The sequence below is a fragment of the Atheta coriaria genome, unplaced genomic scaffold (assembly GCF_025399875.1).
Source record: "Atheta coriaria isolate IRGN ID8LTWV9N9 unplaced genomic scaffold, Caltech_Dcor_3.1 hic_scaffold_10_pilon, whole genome shotgun sequence".
Classification (NCBI taxonomy): domain Eukaryota; kingdom Metazoa; phylum Arthropoda; class Insecta; order Coleoptera; family Staphylinidae; genus Dalotia; species Dalotia coriaria.
This window is the reverse complement of record NW_027045452.1, coordinates 10,105,698-10,133,526: the sequence shown is the minus strand read 5'-3', so window position 1 is coordinate 10,133,526 and position 27,829 is coordinate 10,105,698. Positions and strand designations below refer to the sequence as shown.

The following is a 27,829-nucleotide window of genomic DNA, read 5'->3' as shown; positions in this document are numbered from 1 at the left end:
AAACTAAAAAACTAAAACCCCGCACCTGTCAACAACCGAAAACTAACCAAACGTACACAATCCGATTAGGACGATTTACAATAAACATGGAGAATGTATCAATTGCGTCGAATGCGTTTGTCACCAGAACAGCAAAACTTACAATGCAAAATTTTTATATGTAAGGTGCGTATATGACCATGCCTGTGCATGCAAGAACACCCTGTGGATATGGGGAGTCATGCATTGATGGGGGTTTTCTGTTTATGTACGCAGCGACACGATAACAGGCATGCATCTCAAAATGGCTCAGACTCGTGCTCCGGCATTCCGTTTGCCAGAAGCTGAACACGCGATTTGAATCCAGAATCACTTTCTGTATTGTGGGGCAAAACTAAGTAAAACCGAAACAACATTTCGTAATTCTAACATATATATGTTTATATATATAATTTTATATGGATAATGAAAGTGGTAAATAAACAATAGAAGTGCTGCAAAAACAAATTTACTTTAACTATAGGCTGCAGAAGAAAAATACACCACACACAGTTATTTCCATTTTTTTGTCGTTTTGCGTTTGGCGAAATAGATACATGAAACAATCATAATCGAAAAGTAATGAATATCCATCCACGATGCCAGACTCAGGTGCAAAATCCCACAAACAAGCAAAAATTAGTCCTTCGTACAGGTCGAAGATTCCTACAACAAACAAATACCACCTGCGATGGAGAATTTAATTCCGCATCTCTAAACGCCACGTCGAAGTTAGTGAGCCGCCTGAATCGCGCGCAAACACGAAAAATTCAAACATTTAATTTTCCCGAAGTTCCTACGGTGCTGGAACACATTCGCTGCACTGGCTCGCGGGTTGCCTTGAATCAGGTAAAGCTACACTGGCTCATCCCCAACCCGACGGAGGTACCACGCACCCTCGGAAAAGCGCCGCGCTGGGTTAAGTGAGCGCCTAACTGCGCGCGCAAACCCGAAAAAATACAAACATTAGTCACACTGTTTAAATCATGCGTTCATAGTTATATATTTAAAGCAAACTATATAAATGTTATCCAGCATATCTTCGTATAATAATTGAATATATATGTCTATTGAACTACCACAATTAGCTGTTTCTGTAGCATCACTAGTCAATAGTCGTTCGAAATAAAAAAAATCGTAGGGCAGTGAAATGAACAAAGTACAGAGAATAAGAATTAAACAATTGTTGCAGCCAAGCGAATGTTGTCAAAGTGCCCAAACACCTCATAAATGTGATAAATATTTGATTAACACTAAATAGAATTTGTTTCTCAATTCTGGAAGAGCGTCCGTGTGAAGTCCAAGTAATCCAAGGCGCCGGCAATCGGCCGCTCCGTCTTCGGCTCACAGTATGGTTTCATCCGCGAGACGCAGTAGTCCGCCATGTCTTTGTTGAGATTCTAAAAAAACATCAGCATGTTAACAACGCCACCATTTGACAGACAGATGTTACTTACGGCGTACAACTCCTCTTTCGTGACGTACGGTCGATCGCCGGCGGTGATTGCCCGGAAGGCCTTCTCGATCTCCTCGGAGCTCTGCACATTCTCAGTCTCCTTACTGATCATGAACGCCATGTACTCCTGCAGCGACACATAGCCATCTCTATTCGGATCGACCACATCCAAGATGGCGTCAAACTCCGGATCCGGCTGTCCTTCCTCCACCATCGGCAAATCGTATCCCAATGCGCGCAGACAAGACTTGAATTCGTTGTGATTCAACTTGCCAGACTTCTCCTTGTCGAAATGCTTGAACATCATCGAGAACTCCTTGAGGGCATCCTCGGACACGCCCGATTGATTACGCGCTTGAATCTGCTGCTCCAGATTATGTTGCATACGCATACCGAGCTGGTCAAGCTGGTCCCATTGCTGAGCCAGCCCAACGGTGGAGTGTTCAGTGTAGCGATTGTCCAAAATAAGGTGCTCCTCGAGAATAGCGCCTAAACCTTCGATGTCCTTGAGGTCAGAACGGCGCGCGCGAACTTCGGCCGCCTTGCGCTTAGTGGCCTCTAGCTGCTGCTCCAGAGAACCGGAACCTTCCATCATGGAAGTCCTATTAAACAAATTTAATTAACAAATAGTATTTAAAACATGCACGAAACAAAAATCATGCCAACGCGTATTATTAATATTTTTAGGCGCAATTTCAATCAAAACAAGTTAATTTTGGGATTAATCGTTGTTAAAACAACAACAACACACGGGTATTTACCCATCCCAGCCTAGAATACGATAACTGAAATAATTTCAATCAATGTTTAATCATCTGTTGCTTTCTAATGCGCTTAAAAATGAGGTTAAGGTTAAGTTTAAGGTTATGTAACGTACCGAGTCTCAGTGAGCCACTGATGGAAGAGGTTGGCATGCTTGGCAAAGTCCTTGCGCAGCTTATCATTCTCCTCCTGACGATGCGCCTCCTTACTCAGCTCCACATCGCGCTCGGCAATAATCTTTTGCAGATTATGCCAAGTCTCCTTCAGCGCCTCCATGTTAAACCAGGTGTAGGGATTGGTTCCAACGTTGAAACTCTTAATCTGTTGGTCGAGCTGCGCCAAAGCTTGGAAGTCAGCTTCAGCCGAAGATAACGAAGCCTAAACAGACACGCATATTTACTAAATCATTTCAAACGTTTTTACTAAAAATTAATTACCTGGAATTGCGCATGCGCTTCACGCAACGCGCGAATCTCTTCAATGGAGTTGCAACGCACAGGATCAGTGAGATCCTCCTCGGCGTTCTCGAACCACGAGTTGAACGCAGACGCGCGCTTGGCAAACGTTAGGAACAGGTCCTCGATTTGGCGGAACTGTTCCTGCATGTGCAGCAGGCGCTTCTTACGCGCGTCCGAATTGGCGAGCAGTTTCTGCCAGCGATTGATGACATCAGCGTGGCGTTCGTTGATGCTGTTACTCTGGTCGTGGTTAGCTTGGATTAGCTGATCGCGCAGTGTTGTGATGTTCTGGATGCCTTCATGCTCAAACGCAGAGAGACCTATATTAAAAAATAAAATAATTATCAATTGGCATGAAAAGTTTTTCAAAAAAAAAAAAACTTACCAGCGTCAAAAGTCTCCTGTTTTGTCAACAGCGTCTGCACCGAAGACAAATCCCTACCGAAATCTTCACTCTTAATATGCGTCTCTTTATCAGCAATCCAGCTTTCCACCACATCCGCCTTCCACATGAACTGCAAATATGCAGAGTTGTCCAATAACTTCATCTTCCGCTTGCTGGCCAACGCCGCCAGATTATCCAACTTATTCTGCAGCTGCTGACACTTCTGCTTGATCGCCTCGCTGTGATGATTCTCCTCAGCCACCAGTTTCTTACCATCCTCACCGATATCATTACACCTATCGCGATGCGCCTGGAAATCCGTATCGAAAGCATCGTGCTTCTTCAACAACCCCTGCACAGCAGCCATGGTATCTCCATAGTCCTCCACGGACAACAATTGCTGTTTCTCGGAGATCCAAGCCTCTTCTTCTTCAACAGTCGCCAAAAACTGTTGATAAGTCAAGGACTCATCCAACTTCTGTCCTCTGGTGGCCGCTAGTTGCTTCAACTCATCCCAGGCTTGATTCAGCGCCTTCAAACGCTGTTCAATCTCAGGCACTCCTAAATTCGACACATCCATCAGCTTCTCGCCGGCTTCCTGCACGGCCTGAATCGCAGGCTCGTGGGAAGCAAGCTCCGCCTCGAAACGCTTATGCTTCTTCTTCAGATTCTGCACGCCGGTTAAATCACGGCCGTAGTCATCCGACCCAACGAGCAGTTTCTTCTCCTTGATCCACGATTCCTCATCAGCAATATCTCGGAAGAATTGATGCAGAGTGTTCGCTTCGTTGAGACGCGCCTGCCGATGCGCAGCGAGGTTCTTAATCCTCTCATAGCGCTCATTGATGCTCTGTCGCTTCTCTTGAATATTCGCCGTGTCAAACTGGCCGGATTCAATGAGAGAATCGGCTTGATCATTCATATCCTTGATGCGGTCTTCGTGCGCTTGGATATCAGCCTCGACGAGCTGATGTTTCTTGATCAGATTCTGCACGGAGGTTAAATCTTTGCCGGAATCTTCGCTGGTCAATAGACTTTCAACTTCGCCAAGCCAAAAGTCCAAATCTTTCACGGCGGCGATATACGTGCGTTGTTTATTCGCCTCCTTCAACTTCAAGCTCTTCTCTTGACTCTTCTGTGTGAGGAACTCCCATTGTTCGGTGATACTCTTGATGCGTCGCTCGACAGCCTCTTCGGAACCAGCGCATTGTCGCTTTTTGATCAAAGTATCGCCATTGGACAACACAGATTGCACACGGTCAGCATTCGCAGCAATCTCGGCTTCAAACGCTTGATGTTTCTGATGTTTCGACTGGATATTAGCTGGATCCTTGTAGGATTCCTCGGTAGCCAGTTGTAGTTTCTCAGCGATCCAGTTTTCAATTTCATCCGCGTCACGCGAGAACTGCTGGAGGGTTTGACTCTCTCCTAACTTCGATCGCTTATCAATCAAAGCCTCCTTTAGATGTCGCCACCTGTCTAAAACTTGGTTACGTTTATCGTCAATCTGTTGTGCACCGTAGTGTTCATCAGCAATCAATTGATCCGCAAGTGATTGCAACGCAGCAATTTTCTCTTCATGTGCATTGATAGCTTTATCGAAATCTTCGTGTTTTTTGATGAGTGCTTCGACATTATCGCCCTTGGAATCCACTTCTTCGGAAGCCAGGAAAGCCTCACGGTCGGACATCCAGTTCTCAGCCTGTTCACAATCACGGTAATACAAGTTCAGGTCAAGATTTTGATCCAATTGAACTCTGCGCTCTAACCAGGCTCTAAATAAACACAATTTTAAGTATTTTAACTAATAAATGTTTAAAAAATATCTACCTTTCAAGCTCTTCACGTGCTTTATTCAAAGCTTCAAGTTTCTCCTGAATCTCAGGACTTGCATAATGATTGGACTGCAACAATTGTTGACCAAACATCTCCAACGCTTGGAAAGTACCAGCCCTGGCATCGATTTCCGTGCGATGTTCCTAAAAACACAACAAATTTATACAATATTTCCCCAATGGATGCATTTCGCTGGACGATTCCAATGACAAAAGCTACAATACAACCCATTAAATAGAAAATTAATGAAAGCGTAAACTAGAATCAGTGTAACATCAAGTGTAAAGAATGAAAAGAATCAAAAATAAGTGCGCTGGTCTGGTATTGGTATTAATCACATACTGGGCGCGACATCAAGTGACGAAATATTTAATCATCTGTTAGTGTAACCAGAAAAAATAAAGAAAAGTGCGATAAACTCTACTTGTTCGTAGCACTTTGTGTGGTTGTGTTATACGACTGCGTTTTTGTGGGGCGCGCTTGGAAAAGTTACAATACGACACACAAACTACCTGCACAGCATTTCCGTAACGTGCATCTAATTCCGATCTGTAGCTCTAGAAAAATTCATCCAACAAGAAAATCATAAGCAATGTGTATCAACATAACTTCTGTTATGAGTGTCACTTGTGTATATAGTAATTTTATGTAATAATATTCTCAATTAAATTACCTGATGGCGTTCGATGAGTGCCTCAGCACCAGTTACATCATTCGCAAGTTCTTCTGAACTGACCAAACCAAGCATGGAGTGGATCCAGGCGAGTAAATCACGATGATCGTTGAGGAATCGTTGCAAATCGTACGAATCCAAGAGTTTTTCCTTCCTTGACGTGGCTTTCGCTGTCAACTGCGTCCATTCCTCGTTGATTTCACGTTGTTTCTCGAGTGTCATCTCGGCAGACTCCGGATGTGTCTGTACCAGTCGATTTGCGGTCTCGTCCAATTGTCGAATCTAAAATAAATCAAATAATTGATGAAAAAATGATGAAAATCTAAAATTTTATTTACCTTGTCGCCTAAAGCCGCTAAATCTCTCTCTAAGCCTTCATGTTTCCTCTGCAGAGCCTGGACATTCCTCAAATCCTTCCCAAGATCGTCATTGTTCAACGCTTCCTCTTTCTCTTGAATCCAATCCTTGGTTTCATCCACATCGCGATGGAACCGCTGCACTTCATGCGCACTGCCAAGTTGTGTCGCCCTCTCAGCCGTCAGTTGTTGCAATGAATGCCACTTGGTATTCAAATCCTCCATCTGTGTTTGAATCTTCAAAGCAGCTTCGGTCTGGCCCAGTGTTACCAACTGCATGGCAATTTCGTTCATCTCCGCCAATCGCACTTCGTTCGCCTTCAAATCCGTCTGGAAGTCATCAAACTTCTTCTGCAACACCTCCACCTGTTCCAAATCCTCGCCGACGTCCTCAATCTGCGCATGCATTTCCTTATCCTTGATCCAGTTAGCCAGATCGGCTGCTTCACGCACCAAAACATACGCTTTCACCGTCTCGTTCAACTTCTTCTGGCGTTCATTGGCGGAATTAATCAAACGCTCATACTGCCCGTTGATTTGCGTCTGCCTAGCGCCAATGGAGTTATTATCGACCAAATTTTGCTGGGAGGCTGTAAGTCCAGCTTCCATTTTCTTCACGTACGCAGCCGGAACGAATCCCTGTCGATCATTCACCTCAACCTTCCACCAATCTTTATTATTTGAATTCAGCAGGGTGAGAAGATCGCCTTTTTTCATGGAAACTTCCCTCGGTGATTTCTCGGTGTAATCATAGAGGGCGATAACGGCTTCTTTGCCTGTCACATCAACTGCGGGTGGTTCTTGTTGCCTACAACTCGCCGCTTGTTCCTTTAATCCTTCGATGGTATTGCCAAACGCGACAAGATCACTCATCAGGGCTTCCTGTTTCTTCAGAAGCGCCTCAGAGGAATCTTCATCTTTACCGTAATCCATCGAATTCACAATGGGTTCCTTCTCTTTCATCCATGACTCCGCCTCGTTTGCATCCGCATAATACTGATGCGCTTGCAAGGAATCCTCTAAATCCTGTTTGCGTTGATGCGCTTTCTCTTTCAAAAGATTCCAGTGTTCAAACAAAGATGTCACCCGATTACGTATCTCATCACTCGCGAAATGTTCGTCTTCCATCATCTGCTTACCGGCGTTAATGACAGCCGAAATCCTTCCGTCGTGATTGTTAACTTCCGCAAGCACAGCTTGATGTTTCTTAATCAAGTTCTGCACGCCGATCAAGTCACGTCCGCGATTTGTCGACGCAGCAATGGGTTCCTTCTCGCGGATCCACGCTTCTTCATCCTCGATATCTCGGAATAACTGCTGCACTTGTAAACTGTCCAATAATCTCTGTTTGCGTACAGCCATTGGTGTTTGTAGAGCGCAGTAGCGATCATCCAAGTTCTTCTGCTTGTGCGCAATGTTATCCGAATCAAAATGGCCGCGTTCGACGAACTGATTGGCCGCAGCTTTGATTGTTTCAATCCTGTCTTGATGGCTGCCTACATCAGCCTCCAACAGCGCGTGTTTCTTCTGTAGATTCTGCACGGATGTCAAATCTTTACCGTAGTCTTCCGACATGAGTTGTCCTTCGATTTCGGACAGCCATAGCTCAACATCTTCAATCGTCCGGTTGTATTGTTGCTGTTGACTGGCTTCTTGTAACTTCGATCCCTTTTTATCGGTGGCTTGTACAAGATTCTCCCATAATTGTACAATCTCATCCATGCGGGATTGAATACGCGGCTCGGCGTAATGTTGCACATCAATCAGTTCCTGGCCGGTGGAGGTGATCTCCTCCATGCGGGTTTTGTTCGCGTTGAGTTCCTGGTCGAAGTTTTGGTGTTTCTGAAGCTTGCCACCGAGATTTGTGGGATCCAAGTAGCTCTCATCGGTTGCAAACTTGAGTTTTTCGTTGATCCAACCTTTGGTTTCGTCGCAGTCGCGTTCAAAGTGTTGCAGCTTGGAGGCATCCTCAAGCAACATTTTACGATTCGCTGATTTTTCTTTCAATTCAGAACGACGCTCCAGTAACTAAACAATAGAATTATTAGTTTTAAAGAAAAATTACAAAAAAACAAATCAAAAATGGCGTTGAATTTCATTCAAATTAACATCCAGCGCCATCTGGCATGTCAAAACCCTAATATAACCAAACAAAAACTGTCTAAGAGTTTAACCATTTTAAACACCAGATGACGTTGAATATCATTAGTGAACTAATAAAACTAAAATATTAAAATATTTCTTACCATTGATCGCCTCTGAGCAATATCATCAGCCGCATAATGCTGTCCATCAATCAACTTGGTCGCAAATTCATCCAGCGCCTTAATCTTCTCCTCCTGCGCAGCCAAACTCTTCTCGAAATCCTCATGCTTCTTAATCAATGACTCCACCGAATCCAACGAATCCCCAAGATCTTCATTCGCCAGAAAAGCTTCCTGCTTCGCCATCCAAGTATCAGCCAACTCGGTATCCCTATAAAACAGCTGCAAATCCATGCACTGTTCATACAAGATCCTCCGCTCCTCCCACAACGCAAGCAGCGAGTTCTTATCCGAGCTCAAGGTAGACAACTTCTCTTTCACCTCATCGGTTGCATAATGGCCGCGCTCAAGCAACTGATGCCCGGCTTCAATCGTCGTAGCAAAACTATCCTCACGTGCATCAATCTCACCTTTATGCTCTTGATGACGTTCAAGCAGAGCTTCAGCACCACTCACATCCTTCGCAAGTTCATCCGCAGAGATCACCGCCTTCATATCGTTGATCCACGAGACCAAATCACGGAAATCCGCGAGGAAACGATGCAAAAAGTACGACTCATCGAGTTTTTCACGGCGTTCCTTCGCTTTGGCGGTGAGACTCTGCCAGTAATCCTCAATCTCCGCACGTTTCGCTTGAATCTGATCACCGTGATCAGCATGGATCCCACAGAGTCGATCAGCTTCCTTTCCAAGCGTGGAAACTTTATCCTCAAGTGCAGCCAGGTCTCTTTCAACACCTTCATGTTTCCTCTGAAGTGTTTGTACACTTGCTAAATCCCTACCGTAGTCATCCGATGATAAAACCACGTCTTTCTCGGCAATCCACGCGACTGTTTCGTCTGCGTCGCGATTGAAGCGCTGAATCTCATGCGCGCCGAAGAGTTTATCCTGACGCATGAGCGCCATCTGTTTCAGTTTCTGCCAAGCTTCATTCAACTCATCTTTCCTTGTGACGATTGTATCTCTGTCGGGGTGTCCATCCAAGATGAGTTTCTCAGCGAGTTCATTCACCTCAGTCACGCGGTATTCTTGACTCTGCATATCTTTCTGGAACTCATCAAATTTCCTCTGTAGGACTTCGACATGTTCCAAATCATGTCCGAATTCCTCTGTTTGTAGAAATGTGCATTTATCTTTGATCCAGAACATGACTTCGTCACACTGACGTAGATATTGCACCAATACTAATGCCTGTTGTAGTTTCATGCCTTTTTCAGCAAGTTTTGATAGTAGTTGCTCCCATAGACGGTGGAGTTCTTCAAGGCGTTTGCGTATCATTTCGGATTCGAAGTGGTTCTGGTTGATCATCTCGCGTCCGGTGTTGTCCAGCACAACAATGGCGTTGCTGTGCGCGGAGACTTCCGCTTCGAACGCTTGGTGTTTTTGGATTTTTGCTTGGAGGTTGGTGGGATCTTTGTAGCTCTCATCGGAGGCGGCTTGCAGTTTCTCCATGATCCATGATTCCAGCTCGTCGGCGTCACGCTTGAAGTATTGATAGCGACGCGCATCTTCGAGTTTCTCGCGCTTTGCGCGTGCGTCCTGTTTGAAGTTGTCGTAGCGGGTGAGGACCTGCTGGCGACGTTCTTGGATATCCTCGGCGGTTTCGAGGATTTTCACCTCCTTGGGCGGAGGGATTTGATCCATCCTGGATTTGTCACGCTCTGGAAATTGTATTTTTTGTTTAGGTATAGTTGAAAACCGGTATACCGGTATCAATACCGGTTTTTAAGCTTAAAATACCGCTATTTTTCGGTATATTGCTGGTGATATATACCAATATAACAATATTGTGATTCAAAAATACCGTTAATCAACCAAAAAATACCGTTATTGATTACAAAATTCACATTCGTAACCAAAATAAAAAGTTCGGTCGGACACTAAAATAAACTGTCATGAAGAAAATTTAGTACCTATTAACGCCACCGCGCGCTGCACTTCACTAACAATAATGCCGATAATAACCGATTACAAACGAGCCTATAATTTAATTTGACTGCAATTTTCTTCAATAATTTATATAAATATCAATCATATCAACGTAGATAATCCTAATAATCCTAAATTAAGCTATGCTTAAACACCAATTGACGAAGTTTCTAGAACTCTAATAGATGCTTATTGGATTTTCGCAAACAAAAATGCAAATAATCGTAGCTGTCAAAAGTCAAATTACCGAAGTTCATTTACCGTAGATCCTATTTTATTTCAACATGGATCCCAATAAACAACCTACATCCTCTATCATTGAACCAGTTGAACACCGAATGTAAATAGCGATGACATAATATGAACTCCCTCTCAAACGGGTTCACCGCTAGCGTAAGAAGGTCAATCAATAAACTCCTCACACGCCTAAAACGCACACTAAACAACGACCCACCAAATTCTAATTACCTACACATCCGAATCAATCTTATAAATATCACCCGTAATACAAAACAAGCCTTAAAAAATGATCCAAACGCTGTAAATATCCTAACTTTGGGTGTGTCAACCACCAACACAATTATTTCCACAAATCACCGGATTAAACGCGTCCAGATTGATACAAAATAGTAAGAGGACTTACCCTCGCCACTCGCTGTCGTTGCTTATCACCAGCACTGAATAATTAATTCACAATCTGCACCCAAATTCCGTTCGTGTCTTGCACTGGACTGGATAAAACAACGATGGCGGCCGCTGCCGGTCTCATCAATGCGGTAGTGCAGTGCGTATGGGTGCGTCTGTTACACGTCCCAGCGCATGCGCTCTTCAATCCTGCAGCAGAGGATGAGAAATATCAACCAATCAGCAACACGGTAGGAACATTCCTGTGATATGATGCGACATGAAACAAAATAAACAAGATGACATCATTACAAATTTAATTTAATTATTAATTAAGGGCAATGAAATGTTTAAAAATCATTGAAACATTTTCCACTACAAGCAAAAACTGTGGTAATGAGAGTAGGAAACTGTAAATATGTTTGGAGTGTAAAACTTTAAATTTTGCAGCGCCCTCTATGCTGGAGTATGTTAAAAACTTATACTATCCCTGTTTTTATTTATAATGTCAAACATTGCCGAGAAAGTTCAAATTCTAAAGATAGTTCCGAACAAAAGTTTATAAAATAAACGTATCTAATCTCATACTTGTCAACTTACGATATAAACATCATAAAATGCTACTGCAATGCAAGAATTAATGATCATTTTACTTTCCAACTACCCGTTGATCATCCGTTAACCTCCAAAAAAGAAACTAATCCTAAATATCTTATTCTTTGCAAAAGTAAGAGTTTTTATGATTCCCGTATAATCCTACAACTATTTACCTACAAATGTCTCCTCTATCTAGACTATTCCCAATTTTACTCCTTCTTTTTAGTGTAGTCAATGTAAACAGTGGAGTTTTGGGCATTTATCACTCCATTGCATGTTTATTCAAAAGTGAGTGCTGCAATGCTGCTTCTATACCTGGAAACACAACTAGTAAGTTATCAGTATAAAATATTACGCATCCAAATGATAATATGTTAATTTTTGTCTTCAGGAATGAAAGAAGAGTTTGAAAAGCATGTTTTTGGCCAACATATTGCCACAGATTTGGTGTTGAATGCAATTGCTGCACATTGGAACAGCAACCATGCAAAGAAACCACTCACGATGAGTTTCCATGGCTATACAGGCAGTGGGAAGAACTTCATTGCTCAAATCATCGCTGAGAGTTTATATGTTAAAGGAATGAAGAGCAAATATGTCACTTTGTTCAGTCGGATAGATTTCCCTGAGAAATCCAATATAAGCACCTATAAAGTAAGTTTTTCTTTAAAAAATCTGAAATAAATGATAAATTATTAATTTTTTTTATGCTTTTAAGAAAAATTTGTATGATTATGTAAAATCCAAAGTAAGTGAATGTGGCAGACACTTATTCATCTTCGATGAAGTGGAGCACATGCATCCCGGAATTCTAGACGGTATCAAAACCGTGCTGGATTACTACGATAACGTGGAAAACGTTGATTACCGCCAGGCAATCTTCATCTTCCTATCGAATACAGGCGCGTTGTCCATATCCAACCATTTTCTTGAATTATGGCGTGCTGGTGTTCATCGTTCATCGATTAAACTCGTTAATTTCGAGATGCTGATCGCCCAAGGCGCATTCAACACCCACGGTAACTTCAAACTTCATTATTTTATTAATCATATTAATTATGATTAATTTTATGCTTGGATTTTATCCGTAGGTGGATTGTTTCGGTCCGATACGATTAAGAATAATCTAATTGATCATTACGTGCCGTTTTTGCCGATGGAGCGCGAACATGTCGAGAAGTGCGTGCGATCGGAGTTTGGGATACGCGACGTGGTTGCTACCGATGGCGATATTGAGTTAGTTTTATGATAATTATTTTGTATTAGAGTTAAATTATATGTTTATTGTTTTGTTTTTATTAGGGAGGTTATGGCGTTCATCGAATGGGCACCGCCACCAGAGAATAAATTTGCAAAGACTGGTTGTAAGAGGATAAGTCAAAAAGTGGCGACGATGGCGTTCAAGCGGCGCCATGCACACGAACAAATCGAGCATCGAGAGTTGTAGTTGTTAAGTTTTGTTAAACAATTTGTGATCAAGTTTAAAATTATCGTGTTTATGTGATTGCACCATAATAAATTTATAGCAGATTACCGATTTGAATCTCTCGCAGTTTACCCCCACCACTTTTTGCGGGTTTTTTCTCCCCTCTCCTCTGTCTCCCGTGGATGTAACCCGTTTTATTTTGCTCAAAATATCAAAAACATCAAGATTTAAACGTGTTCTAATGATATTTTTCATTCTGTGTTATAAAATATCATCAAAAATGATTAAAAACACCCTGTATACTTGTATAGTATAGTTTTGTCCTTGAAAAGTGAATATTTCCCGTCTCATTCACATAATATCCTCAAAAATACTTAAATTTGATGATGATGTGTGCTAAATTGCTTCGCGGAAATTTATTTCCAAGCCGTGCGCTGTTTTGTGCACGTTTTTCGTGGAATTACACGTCTGTTGACGTTAAAACGCACAAAAACACGAATAATACTCAATTATTATACGTAATTACCAATCGCGGTTATAAAATCAATCGAAAATCAACAAAAAAACATTTTTCGTTCATTTCTTTCAACTTTTCAATGTTTTTTCATCTTTCAACTCATTTTATATCCGAAAATTATGTTTTCTCTCCAAAAAATATGTTAAATTATTAAAATTTAACTATTTATCACCAAAAATTTGATTTAAAATGTTACCAATCACTAATCAAACATTTTTAATGTTTTTCAACGTTTTCCCGAGCTATTTTTACTATAAATTTAAAAGAAACCCGCGTCCACTATATATTATACTCCGGAAATACCAAAATAAAATGAATCCTGCTTTGTTTTGTTCTGTTTCGCCGCATATTGACAATTGATAGATGATAAAACAGTCTCAAAGTCTAACCTGCTATACGATTACGTGCGCTAGGCGTGTAAATAATATAACTAAGCCCGATAAGATAAACTAAAGACGAAAATATCATCGGCGCGTAATTCTTACTCTTACAAAATCCGAGCGACTCAGGTGCCGTTTGGTTGTGCTGCCATCCTGTCTGGCAAGTGCGTTCGGCTGTCGGCAGCCGGCGCATGGAAAAAAATGCAGCGCCAGCACCAACACACCGACACGCACCCAAGAATGGAGCTTGATTCTCGCTTCTCGACCCGTTTCACGCCTGTTCTTTTGTGCTTCTTTGGGCTGCGTGGCCGAGCAGACGCCTTGGCGTCTGAGCAGGTAGAATGGTGGATTTCAGCTTTCTTTCTCGTGTGTGTGATGATGTCGACAGCTTTTACTCCAATCGCGGTCAGCCGCCATTTTATAATATTCATAATGTTGGTCATGCGCACGTACATCTACGTGATATTCTCGTCGCCTGTAATAAAATAAGAAAATGAAATAAAATAAAATAAACTAACATAGCGCTATGAGTTGATGTGTGGATGTAGAAGTATTGGTGCGGTGTGTGGCATCTGTTTTGTTGAATGAAAACCCGCAGCGCACCGACGACGCTTTGTCTGGCCGGCGCTGGGTTGGCGACAGCCTGTCTGGCGCGTCCGGCCGCCATGTTGCCAGCTCGCTCGCATTCCACACTCGCGGCCTTTCACAGCATGTATCTCGCCACCCCGCTCACCGCCGCACGGCCTACGCTCGCCACACTCGCAGCGTGCACGTTTCGGGGCTCCAAACTGTCTGAAACAAAAACGAATTAGCGGAGCGATGGTGCAACACGGCGCACAAACTCGTTTCGCCGCGGCGAGCGGATGTCGGCGCCTCCCAAAGCGCTACACAAGCTCAGACCTACGTCACGCTGCGCACGCACCTTTACATACATAAGTATAACAAAGACAGCGTATATCAACCGAGTGTCGGAGCGGATTGTTACACAATCCACTTCGGGTCCCTTTCGGTGCGACGTGCCGTCGAATACAAACACGGTTTAGTCAGCTCGGCGGCGTACGCGCGGTGAGGTGGGGCATATTTATACACACATATTCATTCTCTCGCGCGATTCGAGAAAATATGGTCGCATAGCAGAGCGCACTCGATCGCAGTTTCTGTAACAAACATTTTCGTGAGTTTCTCAAGTCCGTTTAAGTTCGTGCCTTACACGAAGCTCCCCGATGGTGATGGCGCACGGGATGAAGGCGAAGCCCGGGGACGGCGGCTCGCCAAAAACTGGCATCGGATCACGGCGCATCTTCCCACCGCAGTTTAAACTACAGGTGTTGGATTCCTACCGACACGATGCGGATTGCAAGGGTAATCAGCGCGCCACCGCCCGGAAATACGGCATCCACCGTCGGCAGATTCAAAAGTGGCTGCAGGCGGAAGGCAACCTGCGCAACAGCGTCGTCACCGCCACCAACAACAACAATAACTGCGTGTTGGTGAATAATAACAATAATGGTAAAAATACAACACCGAAGGGTGGCGATCATCAGGCGAGTATGGCGGTGGTGGCCTTGGAGTCTGTGCCAGCAGCGGCAACCATGGCGTTATCGCCGGCGATGCCGGACCCCGCGTCGCCCGCAGACATCGCGTCGCCAACACGCGCGCACGCGCACCAGCCACACATGCCGATGGATCTGTCCGTGCGGCGACCCTCCTCCGCCACCGCACCTGCGACGACGCCGAGTCTACCAACGCTGTGGCCTGTCGCCGTGCCGTCTCGCTCACCGTCGCCTCACTCACGCGCACGTTCACGCTCACGCTCGCCGCTCACCGCACGCACGTCGAGCGTCATCATGACACCGCCATGGGACCTAAGCAAGAAAATCAAAATGGATGAACATGCGCAGACGACCAAACCACTTTTCAAGCCTTACTTGTTGGATGACGTCGACGACAAACACCAGCAACCACCAGCAGTGAATAACTACTACGCCGCCTCAACGTATTACACCTACGTGTCGTACGAAGCCAACGTCGACGTGCGCTACGTCTTCGACGAGTCCGGCGTCCTCCAGCCGACCTACTTACGCCCGCTGTCATTCAACACAGCGCAAGCGCCCCACACACCACACCAACGACAGTCGTATCCTCTGGATTTCAAACTGCGCGCAATTGACAGCTACTATCGCGATGACGTCTGCAAGGGCAACCAACGCGCAGTCGCCTGCAAGCACAACATCCACCGGCGGCAGGTGCAGAAATGGCTGAAACAAGAGGACGAACTGCGCGAGCGCATTGCATGATGATGCCATCACGTGGACGCAACCACAACCACAACTCCAGCCTTCCCAAAATGGCGGACTGACACCGAGTGCCTTGTTGTTATTTACATTGAATAACGTTTAATAAGTAATATCGAATGTGCCAAAACCGAGACGAGAGTAATAGTTCTATAGGCAGCAATAATTAATCTTATTTTGTACATAAATTCTAATTGTAAGCGTCTAGGAGTTTAAGCGAGAGCGTCTTCCGAACATTTGCCATATTAATCGTAACAAATATTGATATTTATAAGACTCGACATATCGTAATCAAACTCAGCTGTATTTTGCACGAACGAAGAAATTATTTCATATATTGCGGAAGAAACACATGTGATCATTATATCAGTATAGAACTATAAGTAGAGAATACGTTTCTAATTGATTATACACGGATACAAAACATAAATTATATTATATACAAATTATATTATTATATGATGCGGAGAGAGCGATCGACGCGCACGCGCTGAGCGTAAATACATATTTTTTAACTGCAGGAGCCATCTTGTTATTTTATGCGCATGCGCACCCTACTTAGACCTGCGTTAGGCATGAAATACCGGTTTTTAAAAACAGCGAAATACCGGTGGTAGAAAATACCGAAATTTCTGTTTTCAAAAATACCGGTTTTCATAAATACCGAAATTTCTGTTTTCAAAAATACCGGTATACCGAAATACCGGTTTCCGAAAATACCGAAATACCGGTTTCCAAAAATACCGATATTCGAAAATACCGGTTATCAAAAATACCGATATTCGAAAATACCGGTTTTCAAAAATACCGCTATTCGAAAATACCGATATTCGAAAATACCGGTATTCAAAAATACCGAAATACCGGTTTCCAAAAATACCGATATTCAAAAATACCGGTTTTTCAAAAAAATACCGAAATTAAATCTAAAAATCCCACCTACCTTAGCTCATATTTTATATTTTCCGGCGCGCTATAATAAACCGATGACTTATACCTCGCCGCCTGGCGTACGTGCGAATCACGCGCGGGGATATCCGACTGCCGAGATAATATTTATAGCCGTGCGAGAGGTGCCAATGACCAAAACTCCGCGCGGTGTGCTGCGCAGGCCGATTTTGTAACGAGCGGCGCGTTCTTGACTTTGCTCGTACTTTCACACTCGCGCCACTCTTGCGGTGTGGGCATGAGCATCAACTGGTCAGACGGGTGAGGTCACGCCGCGTCGCTCTGTCTGCCAGGCGACATTTTTTCGTCCGAGTCGAAATTCACATTTGACTTACAAATATGCACACCGCCCAGGCATGTCCTAGAAAAAGTCAGCATAATCGGTTTATTTCACATCGCTGTACAACTGTACACAGTATTCATTTAAAGAAAATATAAATATGTTACTTTAAGGTGTGGATTAGATTAACGCTTTTTGTAGATGCAAGGATTGAGGGTTAGAATCGGTAGGGTTTTGCGATTCTTAACATCGCGCTGCTTCTCGAAGTGCATCAAGTAGAATAAATTATGCGCGAAATCTGTGTGTATGGTTGTGAAACCATAGCGATTTACGCCGGTAAGGAAGTCTGCTACTTTATCAAACCGACTTGCCACCTCAGCAATCAGTAAAGTTCCACTGAAATCAAAAAACAATCACATTTTTATTATTTTAAGTTTATTTTAGGTTATATTATTTAATACTAACCCAACTTTCAAGACACGATTCGCTTCGATGAGATAATCCTGCAGGTTAGTCCCCATTAAACTCAAGCAGAACACAGCGACATCTACAGTGTGTTTACCCAAAGGTACATGCGCCATGTCACAAGCTGTCACTCTGTCATTGGCGGCGATTAAATCAAACGAATGGACGGTTTGTTTCACGTTTTTCGATAATTCAGCATCACCACAACCAAAATCAGCTACCACAGCATTCACAGGCCTAAAATAAAACAATAAAAATAATATTTTATTATTTTAAGATAATAATGATGTAATAATGACAACTTACATCATTTTGACAGCTATGATGATTTTTGACAGGGGATTCATCGGCCATTTCCGTACCTGTTGTCGGTAACCTTCGTGATACGCCGTGAATGCGTCGGGATCCTCTTCGAATAATTTCACAGCACCGCTGCTGTCTTTCGTGTATAATTCTTCGTTGAGGTAACGAAATCTTGCTGATTGTAAACGATCCATCATCTTTTCACGTAGCGGTGTGGATTTTTTATGTTGTATTTTAGATTTGTTTGTTTTTGTTACCATCTCGGTGAGTTTTTTGAGCTTTTTCGAGTCTGCGCGTGATTTTTCCGGTGTTTCAACTGTTGGTGACACCACTGGGGATGTTTTCTTGCCTATTAAAGCATCTACTTTGATTTTACTCTTGTGGGATTTCTTTTTTGCTGTTTTTTTGATCACAATTGATGCAGGATTCAATTTGTTAGGTGATTGTTTTTTGTTTTTGGATGGTGATGTAGTCTTTGGGGATGTTTTAACAGGTGATTGAATTTTCTTAGCAGGAATTGTTGCAGGTTGTTGTTCAGGCAATGGTCGCTTCCTTAATCCTGTTCTTTTACCAGTAAAAGTTGTCTTCTGTTGAGTTTTGACAACTTTTTGTTTGACAGCCTTTGGAGTGTTCCCATTGGTTGAAGCCTTTGCTCTCTTTGGTGTATCAACAACTTTTCGTTTTGTAAATTCAATGATTTCTTCTTTGTCACTTTCGGTGACGACTTTTTAATGACTTTAGAAGCCTTGTCAACATTCGATTTACGTTTATTCTTCCGTCCACTTGTCCTAACACTAAATTTTTTTCCTTTGCCCACCTGGTCAACACAACATTAGACAATAATTTTACAATGAATAAATTTCTGCTTACATTACTGATGGCTGCGGCTGCTTTATCACCCGTCTTGTTGTCATCCCAGTCGGGAATGTTAAACGTTTTCATTTTCAAGCGTTGCAAACGCCGACAACGACGTAAATATCACACAACCTCAAAAGAAACGTGTTGCGTTTGAAATTGCGCGTCGAACTGTTCCAGAACATCTGAGTTACACGCGCAATACAAGGCGTAACGTATGCAACCAAATATACTCTATTTATTATACTTATACATGTATACAAAAATCATTGAAACAATTCTTCTAAAGGTATAAAATGTAGAAAGCCATTCACATAGTAGTTAATGACAGCAAACGCAGCGGCTTGTTCGATGGCCGGCTTGACCTCTGCGAACACTTCCTTCCAATTCTCGTTGAGGAAGCGATTCATTTCCGGTGCTAAGCGCTCGTCACCGTCGAATAGATTATCAAAACGCCAATAGACACGTTTGACGTTATCTATTTTCAATGTTGTGTTGTCATTCGACACCTGGAGATATTGTTTACCTTTGCGTTCTTCTTTTGTAAATTTTCCTTCGTAATTTATGTCAAAATCAACTGAATATTAAACAAAGACAATAAATATAACAAAAAAACAGTTAAAATTGATTATATACCAAAAGTGAGGTTACAATCGCCGGCTCCTTTGATTGGAAGGATAAGAATCCTGCCATCCATCTCATATTTCCCGATTAAATCCAATTTTGTATCGATATGCGCCTGGATGGATATTTTTTCATCATCAATACTGAAACATTACAGATTCCTGTAATTTTATTTGTATTTTGAGGTTCGGAAAACTTACTATCCGTCTTTAATGGTAAAAGTGTCAAAACCGTAAATCTCGCCATCTTTGATCGCAATTTTCAACTGTGGAGTCGCCTGTAGATCAATCGCCTGGATTCTCACGGGTGTTAAGTTTTGTAGTTTAAATTTAGGCTCACCTAAAACATTTACAACATTAATATTCAATAATAATTATAATTTACATAAATTACCATCAATTTTGATTTTATTTACAGCCGCCATTGTGTTTTCAATCACACACTGCACGCCATCTTTGCCCTTCTTGCATTTATTAAGATAATCCGCTAAAATTACGAAAAAAAAGTTAATTTTATTACAATTTATTTGGTTTATTAGGTTACTTACGTAACTTTGCACTGTATGCAACCAACACAACAGCAAACAGCACCAGGAACGCCTTCATGTTGAATTGGTAATTATAAACTGTTGCTGACCATATTTAAGTTTTCCCTTTTATACTACTCGATTAGGACGATTTAATATTGACTTTAAGACGCAGCTTGTTGACCTTGGCGATTTGCGTCTTCTGTAGATTTGGACTTTTGAATCCTAATCAAGTCACTCAACCGGAATTAATGTTTGCACGGTTTTTATACTTTTAATTAAACACTTCGATTTCATTTCTTATTATTTTTGTGGTTTTATGCTTATTATGTAAATTAATATTGTGTTACTAATGTGCACGTGCAGGTATTATTTAGTTTTTTATGTCAATATATCTAATTAAGGTAGGCAACACACCGAACACAAAAACATACCCATATAAATATTAATTATTTTAAGTTTTTTCTTTTTAAAAACATTGATTCACAATTCACATCTAATTGTACATCTACCTTATTAAGATCACGGCTGTTTCTATATCTAAGTGAATTAAATATTTATAATAATTGCTTAAATTATACATAATTAAGGCGCTAATAACTCATCGTACGGCAGCGACGCGATGATTTTCTGCACGATGTCTTGCGCGATCGCCGAGATCGTCTCACGAATACTCGGCCCGATTTCCTTCAACATCACATCGTTATTCTCATTCAGAAACTTGTTCATCTCATCGCCCAGGCGTTTATCGCCATTGAAAAGATTCTCCAAATGATACGCAGATTTAGGTGCTTCCAGAGTAACCGCAGGAGGCTGAGGGTCAATATAAGCCTTACCATCACGCTCCACCAAGTTAAAATCAAATTCGTAGCCGATTTTTGCATTAACTACACAAAAAAACAACACAAAAATCAACATTTTACACTTTTTCAGTATAGGCAACCAATTATACACATCAGCCATCTTGTATACGGTATACTCACAGATTGACGCTTCGAGTTTCCCACTGCCGGTGATAGGAAGAATTAAAATCTGCCCGCTGATGTTGTAAGTCCCGTCAATATCCAGTTGCGGAGTGATAAATTCCAAGCGCATTTTCTTCGCGTTTAGATCCAAGCTACGCAAACAAAAATTAATTTGTTTTCCATTGTTTGGCGAATCAATTTATGCATGCGCATGTCAATTATCATAAATTAGTATAAGTGCAATACGCAACAACACAAAATAATACATACTTAACATCTTGCAGGTCCAAAGTCGACAAACCACGAAGTTTCGAATTAACCAGATGAATTTTGAGGTTATTTGTATCGATATTAATCTCAGGAATTGCGAGCGGTTCCAACGGACGTAGTTTCAATTTTTTGTCACCTAACACACATATAACATGTAAAATAACATAGGCAACCAAATATACACCACACTAACCTTTAACTATGTTAGGGATCGCTTGCCTGCCGTGTTCCTTCGCGCATTCGTTCAACTTCGGGTCCGATCGGCTGCATGGTGCAATATAACTCGCTGTGATTGTCAAAATGTAAAATTAATGTTTAAAACACATAAAAACAGTGTGTAATTTATTAACTTACGAAAATAAGCTGCGTCGGTAAGTCCCAGTATTAAAACTGCACCAATTACTATCAATCTAAACATGTTTAATTTGTTTTTAGCGATGTGGTTCGTAATAGCAGCAAGAAACGATTGAATTCGCAGCGATTTCGTGTTTATTTATACATGCACCGCACTGCGTGTACCTGGCGATGCAGAAAACCCCATACAGGAAAAAAACGACAACAAATTAGTCTAATTTGCATACGAAAGCAATTTCGGATCATATCCGATGCAGGAATTGATAAATCCTTGAATGTTTTTGACATTTTAAGCGTAATATCATGCAGACTTCCTGCGTCAATCGAATAATTCCTTCATAATTCATATTTTTACGATAAAACACTCGGTATTGGTAATTGCACGTGCATTTTGTCTTGTTGCAGACACTTGTAACCGTTTTCAAGTGTTTATTTATTCATTGTTGAATAAATTCGCTAATTAGTGAGAGAATTTTTCAATTTTCTCGCTTAATTGAAGCAATTACCGGCTATTGTTCGGAATTTTGATATTTTATTATTTAAATGTATGCATTATATGAATTTATTCATCAATTTTTTGCGCGTGCAGCGTAGAATCATGCGATTTGCAATAAATCACTCATTCTGCGAATTGTTCGTGCACACACGCAGTTCTAATGCAATTTGTCATGTAAATCAAGATGGCTGACACTTGTTTTGCGCATAGTGTGCATTTGGTTGCATAATTACTTTGATATTATGCAAATTCATATTTTTATTCGCATTGAGTGTACTTTAGGCGAACTTGAAACTTGTAACTTGTATTTGTACTTACGTGTAATTTGCTTATTTATTCTTATTGGTTGAAAGTCATCTCCGAAGTGATTCAACTTATGCAATGCGCATTTATGTTTGTTTGAACTTGACTGCGATTTGTGCATCATTTATGCCTTAGCAACAACTGTTGTTTGGTGTACCATGACCGATCAGCGAGAAAAGTGAATGTTTATAATGGTGGATAATCGTGCACTAATAGCCGCCCATCAAAAACTCATCAAAGTAATGAAACTCTTTTCGTAAATTTCCATTAACGGCGAGTTGACATTTGCCTGCGTACGTGAGCAAGTTCATAGGCAACCAACAATACATCTATGAAATTACAGGTTGTGGTTATTAACCTACATTGATTTATTACTTAATTCTAGGAGTCTAGGGTAAAAACAAATCGTCAAAAGGTATTTTTGAGAATAATCCACGCGCAATTGATGTGACAATCGCACCGACAGCTTCCTTCAGCGATGGGTAGAGTTCATCAGTGACATCTTTCCAGTTTTCATCCAAGAAACGATTCATGTTGTCACCTAACATCCGGTCGCCATTAAATAAATTATCCAATTTAAGGTAAATCCTTTTCGCGGTGTATTCTAGATTAGTCCAGGTGAATTTAACGTGTTGTTTACCACTTTTACGACGCATCAAATCAAAAGTGAATTCATATTTGTATTTTCCTCCAGCTAAACACAGAAAAATTAATAAAAAAACATAATTTTAGGTTATATAATTACCAATTGTTATATTTGCAGGTCCCTGGCCCACAACAGGAAGGATAAGAATCCTTCCGCTGATGTTATAATTCGCCAACACATTCAGATGCGCAATGTCAACTTCAAGAGTAGTTTTCTGCTCTTTGAAGTCAACGTGCATGCCAGTGACAACTGAAGACTCAAGACCATGCAATTCACAATCGGTAAACTGCATGGATAAACTATCTTTGGAGTTAATATTAATTTGTGGTACTTTTAACGGTAGTAAATTCGGCAGGTTAAACTTGGCATCACCTACAAATCATAATAAGGTAGGCAACTTAATATACACGCATCTAGGGTTATTGCACAATCGCACAATAAAAACACAATAAAAACCAATTTTTACCTTTTAAAACAAATGGAAGCGCTTTGTTTGCATGATCCACCATGCATTCGTCAATATGCGGATCACTTCGACTACACGCCGTGATGTAATCAGCTGGAGTTAATAAAACAATAAACAATCACTAATTATGTCGGGTTTAATTAATAAAACAAACTTACGTAACGCCATATTTGTTGTGGAGCATGTTTTTATGCATAAAACAGCAAAAACAATGAAATTCACGTTGTAAACACGCATTTTACACGTAAAATTACGAAAATTTGCTTCGGATTCTTCACCTGAACACTTTCACGACTAATATGAATCAAAAATTGCACAAAATTGCCTTTTATACACGAAATCAAGCGTTTAATGACACTTTAAAGGGGAAGTTTTGGATTATAGACAATTAATATACAATTACACAGATTAGAAAGTCTGCAGATGTAATAAACACGAAATATATTGGAAATTAATGAGGGTGTCGGTAATGCAGTGGTTTTCTTTATTAAATGTCATCATTTGCGCACACCTAGCGCCGAAATGAAAGTGTTTATCTTTTCATGTAATGGCGGATTGTCTCCGGCGCATTTCAACTGAATCTGCATGAGATTTTGAATATCACGTTGTTCGTAGGCAATTTGTGCTGCATCTTCAAGTTCACTGCAAATCAACATACAAATAAACATGAAAAACATAATATTTCATAACCTTACTTTGCTTTGATGTAGTATTTGACTTTCATGTCATCTGAAACACGTGACAGGTACTTCTTAACCTCTCTTTCCTTGCGATGTTTCAAACAAACATCGACAAACGGCGCATAACCAATCGGGGATTTCTTTGATTTGGAAAAACGGTCGAGTTCTTCCCAATGATCTTGTTCTGCGAGTGTTTCAATGCGCAGATACCAATAACTGTCAAAATATTAAGTTTTTATGTCAAAAAAATAAGGTTATGTTGATAATCTTGTCTAAAATGTCATAAATTACCGTTTGTCAGGGATTTTATAATCATTCCTAAACTTTTCCACGATTTTCATCTCGTTTAAAAGCAGAAGTTTCTTGCAAGTGTCATTAACTGACATCCCACTGAGTTGCGTCTTCAATTTCTCATCCAAAACCTTTTGATCCTTCAATAACCTCAAAGCTTCATCGCTCAACGCAGCGTTGAAGTCATTCCTACCTTTTTTATACGCGTCCAAAGCCGAAGCAATGCAGGATTCTTTCTCATACGGTTTCTATGCATGCAAAAAAACAAAAATGACATAAAATTGAGGTTATGATGATGTTTAACCTACCAAAACACTCATATCTGAAATTAAATGCAACGCCTGTGAATTAAAATCATCTTCTTGTGTGTAAATCCCTTCCAGGGCTTCCGCGCTGTTTTCTCTGCAATATTTAATATACAATGCCAAAGGTACGGGGTATTTATGCACGAGTAGTTTGAATTTTGCAAGTTGCATATCATTGCGCAGGCGTAGAATGACATCGTAGATTAAATCAGTGTCGCCACTTTCGATGGCTTTCACCAGCGCAGGTTCATGCTCCTCTAAATGCACCAATAGTTCCACTTGTTTGCTTGCCTTGGGTTCATAATCGAGCAGTTTAATTGCTAGTTTTTTACGGCCGTTATCCGCAGCGGTTTTTGCTATCTCACTGTAGCAAATTCCGACGCTATGGCCGAGTTTCTCACCGATTTGACGTGCGATTTTGTCGTCATCTGTACTGTCATGTTTACTAACCTAAAAATTTATGTCGAAAATGTTATGTTTTGTATGTTAAAACAGTATTTAAGGTTAGATTTACTTTATACTTGGCCCAATGAACTAAAATTCGATTACTGCCTTCGTTATCAGGCATTCGGAGATATTTAGCGACTTGTATCGCTAGGAAATACTGCCTGCGCGCCACCAAGCGGTCCAACAGCACACTATTACCTAGATTTTGTAATCTGTCAAATAATAAATGTCAAAATGTCATTTTTAAACAAAATATTTAAATTTTTAATCAAAACATACTCTGTGAATGTAATCGGGATGCCAATTCGTCTATCCCTGACAGAATTGAGTATCCTCAACAGTCTGCACATCTTCACATACTCCTCTGGGTCCACCTCAGCGGTGAAACACTTCCCAAACTGCGCGGCGCGAATCAACATCTTTTGATTCTCAGCGTCAAATTCATATCCAGCTGCTTCAATGCATTGCTCCACTGCTTTTACTAGGTTAGGTTTGACTAGACAAATGTATTCATCAGCTTTATGACTGCGTCTTTGATATTGCTTGGACGCTTCCAGTAAATAACTGCCTGGATCACTGCTGTAGATGCGGAATATTTTCTGTAAAGTATCCGGCACTTTCTGGAGCAGTTCATGCTGATAGTTTGAAAGTAAACGCACGCCATCTATCTCCGGAGCTAGATGCACAGTGCTGTCATAGTTGAATGTCATTTTCGAGCAACCGTTAGGCCCGCATTCGTTTTTATAGATAATCATTAACGTGTAGTCTTTCTCCCAGAAGGCAACGAGTGCTTCGGTGCCACACCATTCAAGGTATTTCGGTTTAACGATCATATCCGTGTCGATTTCGGCTGTTTTCGTGCGTAAATCGGCGCTGCCCATCCATATATGTCCAGCGTCAGTGAACAACGCCAGATGGCGCGCGTTAGCTGACACTGTCATTTGTAGAATGGCGGTGTACCGATGGGAAATGTCAGCTTCCAACTAAACATTATTTTTTTGATTAATTTATTGATTTTTATATGATAAAAACATAATTACCATCTCTGTAGCATGTCTTTCGTCTTGTTTTAACCTATAAAGTTCTCTGCCGCGTGCAATTAGCACTTCTGTGTTGTTTTCTTCTGATATTACAGCCCAACTTGTAGGACTCAATGAAGATTCTTATAAAATATCAAATAAATGATAAGTTTAAGCTTAAAACTAAGTAAAATGAATAAAACTTACTTGTTAACTCTGATAATTGTCTCTGTTTTGGTTTAGTAATGTTGTTAATCAAGAAAACTTTGTAGTTTTTAGTCAGAACAGCAATACCAGTGAAGTTCTGTGGATTAGTGAAGATAATCGCATCGATAATCTTCGTATCTCTCACCTCTTGACACACATGAATGTTGTGAATGCTGTCTAGGAAGTTCGAGAACACATTATGGACTGAAATGGTTCCATCTTCATGCACACAGATCAAATTCTCATCATTTGTCCAACCAATTTTAATAATTGATTTAGTATCCTATAAAAACATTCAAAATTAACTATTTTACATCAAACAATGATGAATACATACTTTAATTGAGTTGAAAAGTTTACCACTGCCATTGTAAATATTGATAAATGATTGATTAGATGCTTGTGCCTTTTGTAGCTTGGAATTATCGCGTTTAACAGCGATTGGCCCAGCGTACGGTGCACCGACTGCTATGGCATGATCCATATTCACTTCGGTGTGCCATCCCATCGAGTACAATTCGATTTTTCTACAAAATATCACAATTTTCATGTAAATATTGACAAATTTATTGATTTGTAGTGTTTTATGGAAATAACTCACCGAAAATAGGTGTCTTTCCCTAAAAGGAACCAATCTGCCGTTGGCATATTCATTTTAACAATTTTTATTCACTGTACATCGAAGGAAATATGAAATAAAACACGAAAATGATGAAAATATTTATGAGAATGGTAAGTGTCAAGCACAGCTGAGGGTGTATACAAAACAAATGTGTATTGTTGGTTGCCTACGTTAAAACCATGTTTTAATTTTTACTTTAACTAAATTTCTCGATAAATCTAATTATTTTTATTTACAGTGTAGGTAATTACTATTTTTACAGTAATAAGAATAGTAATTAACGTAATAAAACTAAATCGTAAGCTTTCTGTGGTCACGCTGCTTGCTTTCTTTTCTTTTTCTCAATCAAAACAATTACACGTGAATGCTTTGCGGCTGCAAGAAAAAATTAATTATAATTAAACAGCTGCATTTTCCACGCACCATGCCACATACAACATTCAACACAACTCGCTCGACAGGTGCGTGCAGCTCCGCGCGCCAACAAGCAAAGAGAAAATGAGAAAAGGTGAAAAATGACGCAAAAGCGCAGAAATTACCGCCGCTCACAATCGCCACATGGCGTAATCACATTTTATCGATGCTGGAGTTGATCTTGTAATTCACGTACATAATAACAATAATCACCGCGCAGAAAGGCGATGATTTTGAATGAAGTGAAATGTAATATGAAGATGCACAGCGGAACAGATGGAATTTGTTGAATTTATTAATATATCGTCAGAGAGACGTAGAAATATCTTCATTTTATTATACCGCAATAGTTTCTAACACTTTCGATC

General features: G+C 40.9%; 7 protein-coding genes and 1 long non-coding RNA gene across 15 annotated transcripts; 3 read left to right on the top strand and 5 right to left on the bottom strand.

The window, feature by feature from the left end:
• Nucleotides 1–1,005: 1,005 nt before the first annotated feature.
• On the bottom strand, nucleotides 1,006–10,934 carry alpha-Spec (alpha spectrin). Of its 4 annotated transcripts, XM_065313792.1 has the most exons (12): nucleotides 10,781–10,934; nucleotides 8,191–9,869; nucleotides 5,927–7,972; nucleotides 5,589–5,870; nucleotides 5,428–5,472; nucleotides 4,910–5,058; nucleotides 3,080–4,854; nucleotides 2,674–3,014; nucleotides 2,352–2,614; nucleotides 2,236–2,259; nucleotides 1,476–2,076; nucleotides 1,006–1,418 (listed from the first exon to the last, which is right to left on the bottom strand). In XM_065313792.1, exons 2-12 carry the CDS (start codon nucleotides 9,850–9,852, stop codon nucleotides 1,290–1,292), a joined length of 7,317 nt encoding a protein of 2,438 aa, XP_065169864.1. In that variant the 5' UTR covers nucleotides 9,853–9,869; nucleotides 10,781–10,934; the 3' UTR covers nucleotides 1,006–1,289. The 4 variants fall into 4 exon arrangements, with proteins under 4 accessions (XP_065169864.1, XP_065169865.1, XP_065169866.1 ...); XM_065313793.1 differs by lacking the exon at nucleotides 2,236–2,259 and having other exon boundaries at nucleotides 10,781–10,933; XM_065313794.1 differs by lacking the exon at nucleotides 5,428–5,472 and having other exon boundaries at nucleotides 10,781–10,933.
• Nucleotides 10,935–11,537: 603 nt separating this feature from the next.
• On the top strand, nucleotides 11,538–12,891 carry LOC135800538 (torsin-1A-like). The gene is made up of 5 exons (XM_065313798.1): nucleotides 11,538–11,688; nucleotides 11,750–12,012; nucleotides 12,077–12,377; nucleotides 12,450–12,594; nucleotides 12,661–12,891. Exons 1-5 carry the CDS (start codon nucleotides 11,538–11,540, stop codon nucleotides 12,803–12,805), a joined length of 1,005 nt encoding a protein of 334 aa, XP_065169870.1. The 3' UTR covers nucleotides 12,806–12,891.
• Nucleotides 11,726–19,003, bottom strand: LOC135800541 (ribosomal RNA-processing protein 8). 2 transcript variants are annotated; one of them, XR_010550178.1, is made up of 7 exons: nucleotides 18,842–19,003; nucleotides 17,975–18,788; nucleotides 17,669–17,905; nucleotides 17,371–17,599; nucleotides 16,919–17,284; nucleotides 14,604–14,838; nucleotides 11,726–14,469 (listed from the first exon to the last, which is right to left on the bottom strand). XR_010550178.1 is itself a non-coding variant. In XM_065313800.1 (4 exons), exons 2-4 carry the CDS (start codon nucleotides 18,229–18,231, stop codon nucleotides 17,389–17,391), a joined length of 705 nt encoding a protein of 234 aa, XP_065169872.1. In that variant the 5' UTR covers nucleotides 18,232–18,788; nucleotides 18,842–19,003; the 3' UTR covers nucleotides 17,295–17,388. The 2 variants fall into 2 exon arrangements, 1 of the variants encoding a protein (XP_065169872.1); XM_065313800.1 differs by lacking the exons at nucleotides 11,726–14,469; nucleotides 14,604–14,838; nucleotides 16,919–17,284 and having other exon boundaries at nucleotides 17,295–17,599.
• On the top strand, nucleotides 14,735–16,495 carry brk (transcriptional repressor brinker). The gene has a single exon (XM_065313797.1). It carries the CDS (start codon nucleotides 14,905–14,907, stop codon nucleotides 15,976–15,978), a length of 1,074 nt encoding a protein of 357 aa, XP_065169869.1. The 5' UTR covers nucleotides 14,735–14,904; the 3' UTR covers nucleotides 15,979–16,495.
• A 39-nt stretch (nucleotides 19,004–19,042) lies between the features above and the next one.
• Nucleotides 19,043–21,721, bottom strand: LOC135800871 (uncharacterized). The gene is made up of 11 exons (XM_065314207.1): nucleotides 21,566–21,721; nucleotides 21,405–21,497; nucleotides 21,212–21,347; nucleotides 20,960–21,093; nucleotides 20,566–20,863; nucleotides 20,489–20,516; nucleotides 19,998–20,091; nucleotides 19,844–19,936; nucleotides 19,651–19,789; nucleotides 19,463–19,593; nucleotides 19,043–19,403 (listed from the first exon to the last, which is right to left on the bottom strand). The coding sequence occupies exons 1-11, from the start codon at nucleotides 21,627–21,629 to the stop codon at nucleotides 19,093–19,095; spliced, it is 1,521 nt and encodes a 506-aa protein (XP_065170279.1). The 5' UTR covers nucleotides 21,630–21,721; the 3' UTR covers nucleotides 19,043–19,092.
• A 645-nt stretch (nucleotides 21,722–22,366) lies between these two features.
• LOC135800542 (uncharacterized) lies at nucleotides 22,367–23,604 on the top strand. Of its 4 annotated transcripts, XR_010550180.1 has the most exons (4): nucleotides 22,369–22,707; nucleotides 22,758–22,982; nucleotides 23,128–23,291; nucleotides 23,354–23,604. It is a non-coding gene; the product is annotated as an uncharacterized lncRNA (long non-coding RNA). The 4 variants fall into 4 exon arrangements; XR_010550182.1 differs by having other exon boundaries at nucleotides 22,367–22,657; nucleotides 22,750–22,982; nucleotides 23,128–23,604; XR_010550181.1 differs by having other exon boundaries at nucleotides 22,367–22,707; nucleotides 22,758–22,945; nucleotides 23,128–23,604.
• LOC135800540 (protein takeout-like) lies at nucleotides 22,709–23,754 on the bottom strand. The gene is made up of 4 exons (XM_065313799.1): nucleotides 23,635–23,754; nucleotides 23,477–23,569; nucleotides 23,110–23,382; nucleotides 22,709–23,058 (listed from the first exon to the last, which is right to left on the bottom strand). Exons 1-4 carry the CDS (start codon nucleotides 23,711–23,713, stop codon nucleotides 22,754–22,756), a joined length of 750 nt encoding a protein of 249 aa, XP_065169871.1. The 5' UTR covers nucleotides 23,714–23,754; the 3' UTR covers nucleotides 22,709–22,753.
• Nucleotides 23,755–23,900: 146 nt separating this feature from the next.
• On the bottom strand, nucleotides 23,901–27,182 carry Vps16A (vacuolar protein sorting 16). The gene is made up of 10 exons (XM_065313796.1): nucleotides 27,027–27,182; nucleotides 26,763–26,952; nucleotides 26,426–26,708; nucleotides 26,240–26,361; nucleotides 25,479–26,182; nucleotides 25,267–25,411; nucleotides 24,756–25,202; nucleotides 24,448–24,695; nucleotides 24,172–24,372; nucleotides 23,901–24,118 (listed from the first exon to the last, which is right to left on the bottom strand). Exons 1-10 carry the CDS (start codon nucleotides 27,077–27,079, stop codon nucleotides 23,974–23,976), a joined length of 2,538 nt encoding a protein of 845 aa, XP_065169868.1. The 5' UTR covers nucleotides 27,080–27,182; the 3' UTR covers nucleotides 23,901–23,973.
• Between the last annotated feature and the right edge of the window lie 647 nt (nucleotides 27,183–27,829).

What these genes read in the sequence shown, in the direction of transcription:
- LOC135800541 (XM_065313800.1), bottom strand. Translation starts at nt 18,231, where the DNA reads ATGGTAACAAAAACAAACAAATCTAAAATACAACATAAAAAATCCACA. An exon ending in ATCATAGCTGTCAAAATGAT is followed by an intron (nt 17,906 to 17,974) that starts GTAAGTTGTCAT and finishes GTTTTATTTTAG; the next exon opens with GCCTGTGAATGCTGTGGTAG. An exon ending in AATCGTGTCTTGAAAGTTGG is followed by an intron (nt 17,600 to 17,668) that starts GTTAGTATTAAA and finishes TTTTGATTTCAG; the next exon opens with TGGAACTTTACTGATTGCTG.
- LOC135800540 (XM_065313799.1), bottom strand. Translation starts at nt 23,713, where the DNA reads ATGCGTGTTTACAACGTGAATTTCATTGTTTTTGCTGTTTTATGCATA. An exon ending in CACAACAAATATGGCGTTAC is followed by an intron (nt 23,570 to 23,634) that starts GTAAGTTTGTTT and finishes TATTAACTCCAG; the next exon opens with CTGATTACATCACGGCGTGT. An exon ending in ACCTGCAAATATAACAATTG is followed by an intron (nt 23,059 to 23,109) that starts GTAATTATATAA and finishes TTCTGTGTTTAG; the next exon opens with CTGGAGGAAAATACAAATAT.
- brk (XM_065313797.1), top strand. Translation starts at nt 14,905, where the DNA reads ATGGTGATGGCGCACGGGATGAAGGCGAAGCCCGGGGACGGCGGCTCG.
- LOC135800538 (XM_065313798.1), top strand. Translation starts at nt 11,538, where the DNA reads ATGTCTCCTCTATCTAGACTATTCCCAATTTTACTCCTTCTTTTTAGT. An exon ending in CCAATATAAGCACCTATAAA is followed by an intron (nt 12,013 to 12,076) that starts GTAAGTTTTTCT and finishes TATGCTTTTAAG; the next exon opens with AAAAATTTGTATGATTATGT. An exon ending in AGGCGCATTCAACACCCACG is followed by an intron (nt 12,378 to 12,449) that starts GTAACTTCAAAC and finishes TTTTATCCGTAG; the next exon opens with GTGGATTGTTTCGGTCCGAT.
- Vps16A (XM_065313796.1), bottom strand. Translation starts at nt 27,079, where the DNA reads ATGAATATGCCAACGGCAGATTGGTTCCTTTTAGGGAAAGACACCTAT. An exon ending in AACTTTTCAACTCAATTAAA is followed by an intron (nt 26,709 to 26,762) that starts GTATGTATTCAT and finishes ATGTTTTTATAG; the next exon opens with GATACTAAATCAATTATTAA. An exon ending in ACAATTATCAGAGTTAACAA is followed by an intron (nt 26,362 to 26,425) that starts GTAAGTTTTATT and finishes ATATTTTATAAG; the next exon opens with AATCTTCATTGAGTCCTACA.
- LOC135800871 (XM_065314207.1), bottom strand. Translation starts at nt 21,629, where the DNA reads ATGTTTAGATTGATAGTAATTGGTGCAGTTTTAATACTGGGACTTACC. An exon ending in ACAGCCGTGATCTTAATAAG is followed by an intron (nt 20,092 to 20,488) that starts GTAGATGTACAA and finishes GGGAAAACTTAA; the next exon opens with ATATGGTCAGCAACAGTTTA. An exon ending in TTTACCATTAAAGACGGATA is followed by an intron (nt 19,594 to 19,650) that starts GTAAGTTTTCCG and finishes GTAATGTTTCAG; the next exon opens with TATTGATGATGAAAAAATAT.
- alpha-Spec (XM_065313792.1), bottom strand. Translation starts at nt 9,852, where the DNA reads ATGGATCAAATCCCTCCGCCCAAGGAGGTGAAAATCCTCGAAACCGCC. An exon ending in GCACGTGAAGAGCTTGAAAG is followed by an intron (nt 4,855 to 4,909) that starts GTAGATATTTTT and finishes GTGTTTATTTAG; the next exon opens with AGCCTGGTTAGAGCGCAGAG. An exon ending in CGAAAGAGGAGTTGTACGCC is followed by an intron (nt 1,419 to 1,475) that starts GTAAGTAACATC and finishes ATGTTTTTTTAG; the next exon opens with AATCTCAACAAAGACATGGC.